This window comes from Pithys albifrons, chromosome 21 (assembly GCF_047495875.1).
Source record: "Pithys albifrons albifrons isolate INPA30051 chromosome 21, PitAlb_v1, whole genome shotgun sequence".
Lineage (NCBI taxonomy): Eukaryota > Metazoa > Chordata > Aves > Passeriformes > Thamnophilidae > Pithys > Pithys albifrons.
This window is the reverse complement of record NC_092478.1, coordinates 8,860,164-8,873,363: the sequence shown is the minus strand read 5'-3', so window position 1 is coordinate 8,873,363 and position 13,200 is coordinate 8,860,164. Positions and strand designations below refer to the sequence as shown.

Below are 13,200 nucleotides of genomic sequence, written 5' to 3'. Positions count from 1 at the left end.
CCTGTGGGGAGAGCAGCCCCAGCCCTGCTCCTCACCACTCCCAGGGCAGCAGTTGGGTGAGGAAATCAGGATTCATAACAGAAAAAAGGATTACTGTGCCTGGTGTCTGCATTTCACCTTCCACCCAGCAAAACCATCCTCCTTTGCGAGGACCATTAATAATTTACAGCAATGAATTTTTCAGCAGAAAGGGGGCTTGTGAAGCAGGCTGGCTCCTCTCTCCTGTGAAGCATATTATTTTTAATGATCTAGGTTCTTCTTAATTGTTGTAGCACAAATCCCCTAAAAACTCGCAGGTTCTGCTGGAAACAACCAATGAGCCTCTCAGACTGCTGATCCCCACAGAGAGGAGTGAAGATGTTTTTCAGGACAAAGTGACAAGAAGAAAGGTACAAACAGGATGGGTGCAGGTAAGTGTTACACTGACAGAGGATGTGGGTCTGCTTTGGGACCTGCCATTGGGGTTTGGAAACAAGACTGTGGAGTTTCAGAGTCACAGCACCCTGATGTGCACAGTGGTGGCCAAAGAACCACCAAATCCAACCAGGCGTTGGCAAAGGGAACTAAGGTCTCATTGAGAATAAATGTGAGAAAATTCATGTGGGCAACAGGTGTAGGTAAATGGTGAGGGTTGGCTTCTGCCACATGGGCCAGGAATGCTGAGCCACTGAATGGCCACAGAGCAGCTCTGGGGGTAGAGCAGGTTTGCTGTGGGGCACAGGGGATGGCAGGGGCACAGCTGTCCCAGAATAGGTGACAATAAGAAAGGGACATTACAGGGCAGATGGCAAGAGACCCTGCTGCATGCCCATGGTCTTAGTCTGGCTCCCACACTATGCCTGGACACCACGGCCAGAGCTGCCTGAACACAAGGTGTGTGCTGGTGTGACCTGCCAAAACACTGGATATGCTCTTGGAAATCAGAAATTTGGCTTTTGTCATAACTTTCCAGGCCTTCAGCTGGGGATTATCCCAAGTGCTCTTGCCCTGTACCAGAATGGCACCTGCAGATCAAACAACCACTTCCAAAGGAAAATAATAAGGCTTAAATTGGAAGAAGTCCCTGGAGCAAAGGTACCAAAGAGCAGCAGCTAAAACCCTCCCCTTCCCAGTGAGTAGCACCTCCCTCTCTCTTCCCTGTTTGTGCCTGTTGCATCTTGAGCGGGAAGGAGAGGACGCAGGAAACAGGATGCAAAGGCTGAGACCCAAAAATAGACCAGGGCGGAGGGAAAATGGGATGCACAGAGGCCACTCCTGAGAGCCCAGCTCAGCTGGGGGCAGGAAAAAGCCCATTCCTCACAGCAGAGAACACAGCTCCCAGCACAAATGCTGCCAGGCAGGAGCAGGACCAGGTGGGCTGCCCATTGCTGAGCATGGCAGATCCTCGTTGGTGCCAGGGAGACCCCCCCGGGGAGCCTGGGGCTGGGAGCAATCCTGCCTCTGCCACGCTGGGAACAGACATAAAACCGTGTCAGATTTTCTGCTCTCACTCCCAGGGAGATTAATTGTTTATCCCCAAACAAATTAATCGTCCCCTGGTGGGACTGTAAATATGCCTTTATGTAGCGTAATAAATTCCGATTAACAGCAATCCCCTGCCCGTTATTTTAATATTTTACAGGTCTGACACACACCGTGGCTGTGCCATTCACTGGGCAGTAAATCTGCTGAAGATGCTGCTTCATTCACCAAAAAAAAAGGTCAAAATTAGGATGTCACATAATGACTGTCATGGGAAGAATTCCTTAATATCCCTAATGAAAACGTTTTGAAAAGTTAACTCATCTTTTGAAACCTGCACCCACGGGCTTTACAGCTTAAAGTGGAAAGGGTGAAGGGACAAAATTCTGTCCAATGAGTTAGTGCTGAGAGATGGTACATGGTGTTTGGCTTGGCAGAGATAAACCAAGCTGGCAAAGCTCCTGCCATCCCATCTTGTGAACTGGATCACACCACAATGCACATTAGTTTATTAATGCAATTTATTAATTGGAATTTGACCACCCCCAACAGCTGCCATCCTGGATGGGCCCTGTGGGCTGAGGGCAAGGTTACAGACTGCTCAAGTGTTTCAGCCCTGCTCAGATGCTTAAGCATCTTTGGAAATGGGAGCAGAAAATAAATATCCTAAATAACTAGGAAATAAAGCCACAGGCTAAGTGAGAAAAAGAAAATGAGGGTTTCAGTGTGTCTGCCTTTCTGGAGGTGTCTGTTGAGGCAGAAAATGCTTGAGAAACCCCAACTGAGCTGGAAGAAACTGTAAAATCAATTGTAAGAGAAGAGGGGGCAAAGTTAATCAAACCATTTTCATTTTTGCAGGCAGTCCCTTCCCATCAGAGCTCCACATGATTAAATATTCATTATGGGAATAGTTTGGGGGTTAAACTGGGTAATGCTATACCTGCAGAGGTAGAAACCAAATGGACACCAATGTTTTACACTTGTTTAAAAAAAATGTCAGTGTTGGGTGGAGATGCCAAGTGGTGACCAGGGGGTTGGGTTTTGCAGCAGTGCTGGGACAGGCCCAGGAGGCTGATACAGATGTGGGCACCTGGGTCTGGCTCTGCTGTGTGGCTCAAGATGCCCCTGAGAAGGCTCCTGGTAGAGGAGTCATCACCATTCTGTGTTGGGGGCAGATGGTGAAGGCTGGCAAGGATCAGTGCCAATTCTCCCCCTGGGAAAGCTGCCTTCCCTCCACCCCAGCACCCCACAGGGTCTCTGTGTGTCCCTGCACCCCAGAAGTTTCTGGCACCAGCACAACGTGGCCACGAGGTCCTTCACTGCTGCCAAACCTGTGAATTTTGCACTGCGCCCCCAAACCCCTCCTTTCCTCCACACCACACTGGGAGACACTTCCCTGCACCCCGAACAGCAGTGCCTTCTCCCTGGGCAGAGTGAAGGGACCTTGGTAAAGGTAGGGGATATCCCCCTGGGCACACCAAGAGGTTCCAGCCCCAGCGGGCGCCGCCGTGGGCGCAGGGGGAGGTGGATCGAGCCTCGCGGCTTGTTCGTGTTTCCCACACACAAGGCACAGAAACAAACATCCGCCATCTGCTCGGCATTAAAGTGACGGCCAGGAATAGGAGCCCACACGTCCTCCTCTTCTCCTCCCCAGCAATTACCTTCCTTTCAGGGCCATCTGAGAGCTCTCTCATTCCTATTTGATCTTCTCTCTCCATCCTGGCTCCCATGCAAACGACATCCCCTGCCCAGGAGCGCTGGGAAGTGCCCAGTGTTACCCAATGGGGATGGTTGGAGTGGGTCCAACCTCCCCAGACCAGCCTGGCAGCGAGGCAGAGCCCCAGGTGTGATGCTGCTGAGGTGGTGGTCGATGTCTCAGTCCCCTCAGCTGGGATGTTTGGGGCTGGGGCACAGGGATGGAAAGGAGGCAACGAGGCTCCAGTCCTCATTTCTTCCCCTTCAAATGCAGGATTTGGTTGATGGGGACCTGCCCACACCACAGCACACACAGGGGGTACCTCTGCTCAGCCCAGATTTAGCTGCTTCTGCACAAAATTCAGCACCACCTCCACCAAGACACAGCTCAGCCATTTCCAGCCTTTCAGGTAACTTTCCCACTTTCCAGCTAACCAGGATATCCACCAAAACACCAGAGGGGTTAATGTCCAAACTGATTCAAGGGGAGGGGGGGGAAGGCATTTTTTTAATTAGAGAGAAAATAAGAGACAGATAATATGTCTGATGAATTACTGCTGTCTCTTTTTCAGTGCCATTGCATCTGGGGATGCTGGAAAGCAGTTCCTAATGGCACTGCTTTATCTAAGAGGATGATGGATAGTGGTGAAAGAGAGAAAAAAGGGAAAAAGTAAGACATTAGCACATCAATGGTGTGCCTGTGACCTCCATCAAGGGATGCGAACCAACTTAATGAAATTTTAATTAGGCAGCAGGCAGTGGCTGTCGCTGGGTACCAGATCAGCCCTTCTTAGCCCAGCTCTGTTATTATCCTTCATGGGATAAGCCCTTTGCTGGCGCTGGCAGCAAAGCTGCGCTCATCGCCTTGGCCAGCGAGCGCCCCGCAGGTCACACAGCTCTCCCATCTGCCTTCCCCTCACAAAACCAGTGGAGAGGAGCCTGGAGGGAGAAGGACTTGAAGCCTTAAGACGATGGAGGAAATGTCCCACTGTGCCAAAATGTCCCTGCCACGTCCCTGCCACCCTGTGCCAGACCCTGATCTGGGGCCTGCAAAGGGGAAACGCAACGTTCACCCCACAATGTCTCTGATGCACCTGGACAAGGCCCTTCCTGAGGTGCAGGGGTCAGGATTTGCTCTTTGTGGAGGGGGTATGTGGGCAGGTGACCCAGTGTGAACTGACCATCCCTGTCATGAATGGCCACGTCTCAGCACAGCCCCTGCAGCACAAGCAGCTGCCCCGGGGCTGGCACCCACCTCTCCCTGCCTTTGTTTAAGTAAAGCAGCTTCCACCTCCCTTTGAGAGCAGTGGATAGAATTAACCCTGAGAGCAGCCTGTCTGCATTTTCAATCAACTTGACCTCCCATGGCCCACCCATAAGCTAGTCCTGTCTCAGCACCCCTTTCAGCCCAGCTTAGCAGTGAGTGGGTCACTGGTGGTGATTTGTGAGTCAGGCACTGAAATGTGGGGCCACAGCCCAGGAATTACAGGTGTCCCCAACACTGGGTATTTTCTGTCCTGTTAATGTAGGTCAAAAAACTCTGGGTGGTTGATGAAAGGAGATAAAGTCTGTGAGGTAAACGTGCATGAAGGGAAAGAGGGTGATTTCAAGAATTCTGCACACTTAGCACTTACAATGCTAACTCTTGACAATGTTGTGTAAGTGCAAATAAAAATCAAATGGATTGGTAGACAGAGTAAGCTGGGAAGAATCTGCTCTCTTGGGAAGTTCTCAGGTTGAGGAGCTGAAAGTTGATTTCCTGATAATCCCAAATTAACATCTTGGCTTGATACATGACTCTGGAGGTGAAGCAGACCCTGCCCAGGAGTCTGCACACACGTGACTCCCTGCTTGGGTCACACTGCAAGCCAGGGACTCCCAAAACACTCCTCTCTCCCTTGTGCCAGAGCGTGTGCTAGAAGAGGAGTGACAGATTTCCCACGTATCTTCCCATCTCCATGAGCATCCCACCTGCTTCTTCACTGGGATCAGGGTGGCTGTGAAACTACTCTGCAAACCTGACCCCGGCAGGCAAACCTTAGATGACATCAGGGGACCCAGGGCTGAACTGACACAATAAGAAACCAGCAATGAAGGATTATGAAACCCTTCAGCATTTCCCAATAAAAGGGCAAGCAGGTTTACTAGACATTTTCACTAAGCTTTGCTGAATCTTCTCAAGTCCTGCTTGAAAACCCAGGGAGGACTCACTCAAGGAACTCCTGGGGCCACACAAAGCCTTCCTCCTTGTCCTGAGTGGGTGATTTTGGGCCCTGCTCCAGCATGGCATCACTGGCTCCATAGGCAAATGGTCCATGTGGTTTTAACCTAAATATCATGAGCTGATCAGCTTCTTTGTTATTTTAGATTACATGCTTGGCAAAGCCTGAAAATAATTGGAGACTATCTGGAAAAATAAAAATAGAAATTTGAAATGTGGCAGCACTAGCTTCTGAAGTGCAGCACTGAGACAGGAGCCCATGAGCCAAATGCTCCCACTGAAAGAGAAAATAAATTAGCTCAGGATGAAGCACTTACACATACACACACAGCGATCTGGCACCGGGAAGAAGAAAAGCAGAGAGATGCAATGAAACAGCTCAGAGCTCAGAAGTTCACCTGTTTTTCCCAGCTCTACCAGTTGGCCTCCCAAAGCAATCCACTCTTCCCAGAGTGCCTGCATCCCTTGGCATATCCCTCTCCAGCCCTCATTGCTCCAAGACTTCCCACAGTGGATCCTCCTTCCCATTAATTGTCTGTGTAAGGGCCTCACTCATAAACTGGCTGGGCAACACCACCATCACCATCCTTTCTCCTCATCTGGCTCCAGCCAGACCTTCTCCAGTTCCCATCAGCTCCTGCATGGTCTCAGCCTGTCCACAACATCAGCCAGGAGGGATTTTTATTATATTCCCCCCATCAAATAATCATCAGGATGCTGAGCACGGTGCAAATCCTCAGTGGCCTGAGCACCGACAGGGTTAAATTAAAGGTACCCATATTAGAGAGCTGCAAAGTAATTATGAAAGGAAGCAGAAAAAAGCCAGCAACTCTAAGCAGACATGAAGGCCCTCTTAAGAGAAGAAAGGCATGTTAATTAACCTCCAGACATGATTCAAAGCATCATTTGTAGCATGATTAACATAATCCCCCAAGTGCACACACACAACTGGCATTAACAATCATTTGCAGGACTGAACGCTCCCCCATCTCTTCAACCAATTGGCACATCTGAGCAGGGAAACACGGAAAATGTGCACATTTCAGGACACAAAAAGAACAATGTTCCCCAGGGATGGACATCCTGGCTGCTCCCACCCCTGAGTGCTGCAGGTGGGCATCCCCCCAGGTGCGCTCTCAGCATCCCCACAGGTGTGCCACCAGCTTCACTGCAGAAGAGCTCTTGAGTCTGTGTCACCTTTTGCTCCCTTTGCCCCCCACAGCCACAGCTCACACTCTCCTCTCCAGCCTCTGCCACTTCAGCAAATGCTGGGGGCTGTTTTCAGAAGCTCCCAGATTCCTGGCCTTGTTTGGCTTATGGCTTTCATTGAAAGGAGCTGCCCACCAGGTTGCTTGAAAGACTGGATATTAATGTCACAGTTCTAAAAGCAAAGAAAATACAGCCACAATTTCCCCATCTCTCCAAGAAGGAGAATCTCCAGCTCGAACTCGTGGACAGGGTTCCCAGCACTCAGCTCCTCCATCCTGAGCACCGAGGCATGTGGGCTCAGAGGCTGCTCATGCGAGAAAGCCAAAGCTGTCACCTGCCTCAGCAAAGCTGTCAGGGATACTTCATTATATTCCACCCCATCAAATAACCATCACAACAGGTATTCTCACTGTCATCAGGGCAGAAAGGTGGGAGGGGAGCACTTTCCTGAAACTGACTGCTCTGTTTGTTGTTCATTAATTATCTGGGCGGTATTAATTAAGGTGACATGGACATGTCACCAAAATCCCCTGTAAACTCCACTCAGTACTGTACATCCTTCCTCAACCCACACTCAGGAGCTCAGAGGCATTGCACTACTTTGTATTCTGGGTCTCAGTGTTTTCAGAGGCTGAAGCTGGTTCAAATGAGTCACTGCTGAGCTTCGTTATCTTTAAAGTTTGTTATTACTTGGAAGTGTTTATCTGCATCACATTTGCAAAAACATCTGAACAAAGGCCAGCCCTTGGAAACAAGAGCATTTTTGCACCTTTTTATATAAATAGGAAGGAGTTTATACAGCTGGTTCTTTTCTTTGTAGTTCACAATATTTGTCTTTAATGCCAATTCTAAGGACCGTGATGGGATTTAAGCAATCAGAGGCAGAGCTGGTGTCCTGGGAGAGATAACAGCACAGCTCCAGGCAGGCTGAGAAACCCAAGAGCTGACACCCTTTGTGCGGGGCACAGCCACAACCACTCGGGGATGCTGCTCTGCTATTGTGACCCAGAGCAAGTCCAAGCTCGTGTGTTCTGAGCAGAGGCAGTGGAATCACAACCTCGGGGCAAGAATCTAAGAATGAAGGGAGAGGAGGAAGAAAGAGCAGGGGCAAGCAGGGGGCGGGATGCTGGGGTCGGGCTTTGTGTGGCCCCTGTGTGACAGACGGCTCTTTGTCACGCCGGGACAGCACAGCAGCCCCAGGTCACATATGGGGCAAGCGAGGAAGCCTTGGCCTCCTCCCTTCAAAAACCTGGTAAGGGCATCACCCCGGGGGGGAGGCAGGGGGACAACCCCAGTTCCCCACGCCCAGGCTCCACTTCTGGATCCATGTGTCCCAGGGGCAGCGGTTTCAGCCACCTCCCTGCTCCCTGCTCAGCAAACTCAGCCGGCAAGTGATGCTCAGTACCCCACAGGGAAGCACCAAAACCTCTCCCGCTTCTCCCCTGACTCCCTCCTGCACGAGGAGCCCCTGCCCGGGCAGGGGGAGGGTGGGGTGGCCGGGTCAGACCTGCGGCTCGGCTGGGGCCACAGCCAGGACAGCGCTCGGGCTGCTCTGCCCACCACACCAGCACGAGGCTTCCGTGGATCACCCCAAGCACAGCCAGGCATCCCAGAGGGGGATGTGACCCCCCCAGGGACCGCAGGATACCCAAGGGGTGCTGAGGGGATGCTCAGAGGCAGCACATGTGGGGGTGCAAGGGATGAAAGGAATGCTGGAGAGCAGCACAGAGGGATGCAGAGGATGCTCGAGGGCAGCATGGGGGATGCAGGGGATGCCCGGGATGCTCAGGGCAGGACAGGGATGCTGGAACACGTCTGGAGGACAGTACAGGGGTTGCTGGGGTGATGACAGGGGGTCCTCAGGGATGAGAGGAGGACCGAGAGATACTGGAGAGGTTGGAGCTGGTCTGAGGGGGTGCCAGGAGGTGATGGGGTGATGCTGGGGAGCCCAAAGCAGGCAAGAGAGGATGCAGAGGAGGTGATGGGGGATGCAGAAAAACCCGAAGCAGGTAGGGAGGGATGCTGGGGAAGTGATGGGGGATGTGGGGGAGCTCGAACCAGACAGGGGGGTTGTCGTGGAAGTGATGGGGGATGTAGGAGAAACTGAAGCAGGCTGCGGGGATCCCGGGTCGGTGATGGAAGATGCCGGGGATCAAGGGAAGGGCAGGGGGAATGCCGGGGAGGTGACAGGGGATGCCGGGGAGTCCGGGGTAAGCGGTGAGGAGTGCCGCGGCCGGGAGGCGCTCACCTGCCAGGAACCGGAGGGGATGTCTCCGAAGCCGCCGGGGCCGGCGGAGCCGTGGCAGCCCCGGGGCGGGCCGGCGCAGCGCCAGAGCAATCCGAAGCCGGCGGCGGCTCGGCCGGGCGGCAGCAGCCAGGCCGGGGAGAGGAAAGCGGCGGCGCAGGCGGCCAGGAGGCCGGCGGAGAGCAGCGCCCAGAAGCAGCCGACGCCGCTGCACATGGTGCGCCGGCGGGGCTGGGAGCCCGCGCCCCGCGCCGCCCCCGCGCCCGCCACCGGCACCGGCACCGACAGCATCGGCGGCGCGGGGCGGCCCGCGGGGCCGGGCGCGGGGCCGGAGCGCTGCCCGCGCCCCTGCGCGCTCCCTGCGCGCTCCCTGCCCGCGCCCCTGCGCGCTCCCTGCGCCGCTGCCCCGCGGGGCGCGGCTGAGCACGGGCGCGGCTGCGACACCCGCGGCGGGCGGGGCGGTCCCGGCGCGGGCAGCGCGGCCACCTGCGCAGGGTTCGGGGGTTACGCTGTGTCTCTGCCCTCTGCGGGGCGGCCACTAAAGGGTCGTTTTGTTGCTGCGGTTGTCGGGGATGTTTGTACAACACACGCACGCGGCGGTGCCCGCAGACGGCGATGCGGCGGCTCCGCTCCCGCAGCTCGCCCGGACAGGGGAACGAGTGGGGAACGAGGGTTTGCGGGGGATTTCTCGCAGCCCGGGTGTCACCGTGGGGCGGATTTAAAACGCGGGGTCCGCGGCCCCTCCGTGGGAGGGGGATCTGCTCGGGGTCCGCTCGCTTCAGCGATGTCAATGCTATCCCTTAATCCAAAGTCTTGGCGGCAGAGCGGCTGCCCGGGAGCCTGCGCTTACTTTGGGTGTAAAAGCTGCGCCTCCCAGTGCAGATGGATTTTTATAACAGTCATTCTGAAACTTCATGGGTCAGGTTTTATTCCTGCTAAACCTCCTGGTCGCCGTGCAGCATGAATTGATGTCCTGTCCTTACGCTTCGCAGATCTTACGGGGTTTTCTCGATCTCCAGAAGCTCAGCTGTCCTCTCGAGCGGTTCCACGTCCAACAGCCACAAGCCAAACGAGGCAGATCCTTTTTTAATACAGCAGAAAATATCTTTATCCCGCCTGAATGTCCTCAGGGAGGGTTAAGGCACTTAACTGCCGATACAGCTGAAACAGTCAAAAGTATTTGGGCGGCTTTTGGTTAAAAAAAGGTTTTCCTTCAGATCCAGGGTGCGTGGGTTGGTGTTTTAAGCGCAGCCTTTGGAGGGGGCTCCGAGCCCGGCGATGCCGGGAAGCTCGTGCGGATCCCGGTGCAGCAGCCGAGGGCTTGGCACCCTCTCCTGGTGTGCGCCCGGAGTGCTGCGGCAGGAGCGGGGCTGCCCCACGAGCGACCTGACGGCAAAGCATCCGCACTTGCATTCCATTCACGGGCAAAACCTCCGCAGTTCTGTCCGGACGCAGCGTTTGGGCTTCATGGGGGTGTGTCTTACCCCGTGGGACATCCTTCGTGGGGATGCTGCTTGTGCTGTGACTTCCAGTAGAGTCTTAAATGGACAAAATCACGCTCAGCCTTGTTTTTTCCAGACATCCCTGGTTTGCAGAAATACTCGAGGGGTGCCATGTGCTGCATCACTTCTTGCACTCCTTGAGGCACCTAGAAAAGCAAAAGAGGGGAAAAAAAGATTAAATGGATAAACACAGAAAATGGTCTTACATTAGGTTCTTATTTTTTTAACTTTTCACTCAAACTAGATTATTATTTTTCAAGTATTTAGGACACTGTAGATTGGCCAGGAATTTGGGGAAAAGAAGGTGGATTGGAGAAGGGTCATCTGAGGTGAGTCGCACACATCGCCGGCAATTCCATTTGGGCGGAGTGGAGGTGGGAACGAGCTGGTTTGTTCTCACTATTTCAGAATAATTCCAGCGTGGCACTAAAGCCCTGCAGAAAAGGCTTCCTTGCTGCAGGAGCAGCCTGCGGCACGGCTGGGCAAAGGCTCAGAACTGGGGGTGTGAAGGCTTTTCTGTTTGCCTGCTCCTGCTCAGTGCTCCTTCCCCAGAGCTCATCTGCCCAGAGCATCTGCAGCAGCCTTTCTGTGCGGGGACGAGCCTGTTCTTCCTGTTTTTCCCCTCATTTTGCTCTTCAAACCTTAAGTTTTTAACCCACCCACTCACCCACTGAGAGTCAGGCAGGAACCCCTCAGCCCTTGCTTGTGCCCAACCACCAGGCATTGAGAAACAAACCTCCTTCCTTGGGCATGGGCTCAGTGGTAGGAGACAAGGAGGGGTTGCAATATTTTAATAAAACCAATTAATTTTTTTCCAGGCTGGGACTGGGAGAATTTTTTTCTTTGAAATCCCCAGCACAACTGAGAGGCAGGTACCAACCCTCCTGTTCCCATCAAGGCTAATGGACTGAGGTCAGCCACATCCAAATTTGCAGGGAATTCTGTGTGTGCATGCAGACACTTGTTTGCCCCTTAAAAATAAAAAAAAAAAAAAAAAAAAAAGATGGGGGAAATACAAGTCTCTAATTGAAGCTGCTGCAACAGCAGTTTCGGAGCAGCCCTGCTGTGATGTATCAGTTCCTTCTCCATTTTCCAGCTTCCCCAGCATCCTGTTGTGCACCAATATATGTCTGTGCTGCATCTTTCCCAGCCTCCCCAGCCATTAATTCTTGGATTCTTAGTGCTTATATTTGTATTGCTTATTTTTGCAAGATGTCTAATTATTTGTTTAAAATAATGTTCTATTATTTTTTAACAATTCCAATGGCAATGTTTGGAATATATGATTTTTAAGCTCCAGTGTGTTTCTGTACAAAGGCATCTTTGACTCCTTATATATATTGGGTATTATTGCTGATTTCAGAGTAAGATTTCAGCTGTTAAAGCCCTTGGTCATATAGTTTTTATTATTCCCAAAGCAGCAAAAAGTCTATGTATGAGAGAGAATCCCAACACCAAGTGAATACATGTAAATAAATGAACAGACTGTGAGAATGGGAATGGGCTCTAACATGATTTATAGATGTTACATTTGTGGCTTTGTGCTGTAATTTGAGTTGAAGATGCCAAAGTCTTGTTCTGCTTTGTTAGTTCTGTCCAAACAAGATCATTCCATTTAGATCTTATTAAAGTTTGTTTACTTTTCTAGCTGTGGAGAGGGAAGAATCACCATGCAGTGAGGCTGTTTCTGTGAATATTTTAATTTAGGGAGGAGTCCCTCAGCTTCTCTGGCATTGGCCAACCCATGTCCTGAAGTCATATTTCAGCTGATTGCTCAGACAATTAAACACTCACATTCTGTTAAAGGCTCCAGAACCTGCTGTCACTCACTTCCAGTTCAGACCTCCAGCATCCAAGGCTGAGGGACCAACCATGAATTGGAGCTTCAGCCCTTCTGCACATTCCCCAAAAAGGGGAAAAAATTTCAGTCCAGGAAAGGTACTTCATGTCAAACTCTTGTTTCTTGAGCTTTCCTCAGTTATCTAGAATCTCCTGCAAAGAAAAACTGAATTACCCCAAAGACTTTCACAGGTTGGATGAGGTTATTGGAAAAGGAGTTGCTGTTTGAAAATTAGTTGCAACATAGAAGGTTTTCCTCATCAAGGTGCATGGAGAATGTCTGCAATTTACCCACCCTAAAGGATGGAAATCACTGCATCCTTCCTCAACGCCAGCATGTGCACTGAAACCCAAAAGGAATGGATGCAAACTTTGTTGACAGAGCTGTTAAACTGGTGTTTCCTGAGTCATCCCATTCTTTCCAGTTTGCTCATCTTTTGAATGTTTTAGTCTATTAACAGCCTCTTAGGTTATGTGCCAATTAAATCATTCCATTCATTATGCAGAAACCATATAGAATAGTTCATTATCCTCCAACCAGCCTCTGGGCTTTGATACAAAATGGTATCAAAGAGCATCAGTTAACAAAAATAATATCAAAAGAGAAAATGCAGTTGCTGCAGGGTGTTGATCAGCTGCACCATCCTGCCCAGGAGACGCCTTCATCCCAGCCCTGGAAAATCCCCATATACCTTTTATGCCGTTTACAATTTATGAGTGTTAATTACTGAGTGTTTGTAAAGAGCTTTGGAACACTTGGATGAAAGATGGTGCAGGAAGTTATGTAATGGTTATTAATGACATCATTTTCTCATGGCTCAAGCACCAAGGGCAGGACAGTGACATGGCAGAGGGGTGACACAGGGATGGCAGAGGAGGAGCTGCAGCTGCTTCTTGTGGTCCCTGCACCTCCTACAGGGATTGTTTTGGGACTTCTGTGGTGTTTTGTCAATTGGGCCCATGGGACAAGGTCCTGGGGATCAAGCCCAGAAATGCTGTGGCATAAAACACCTTGCAGAGGAACTGGG

General features: G+C 51.7%; 1 protein-coding gene across 1 annotated transcript in view; it reads right to left on the bottom strand.

Moving 5' to 3' along the window:
* Window positions 1-9,241, bottom strand: part of LHFPL7 (LHFPL tetraspan subfamily member 7) — a 67,485-nt gene extending 58,244 nt beyond the window's left edge. The window contains exon 1 of the mRNA XM_071575158.1: window positions 8,835-9,241. Coding sequence (XP_071431259.1) covers window positions 8,835-9,122 — 288 coding nt within the window. The 5' untranslated portion in view covers window positions 9,123-9,241. The remainder of the gene's footprint in view (window positions 1-8,834) is intronic.
* Between the last annotated feature and the right edge of the window lie 3,959 nt (window positions 9,242-13,200).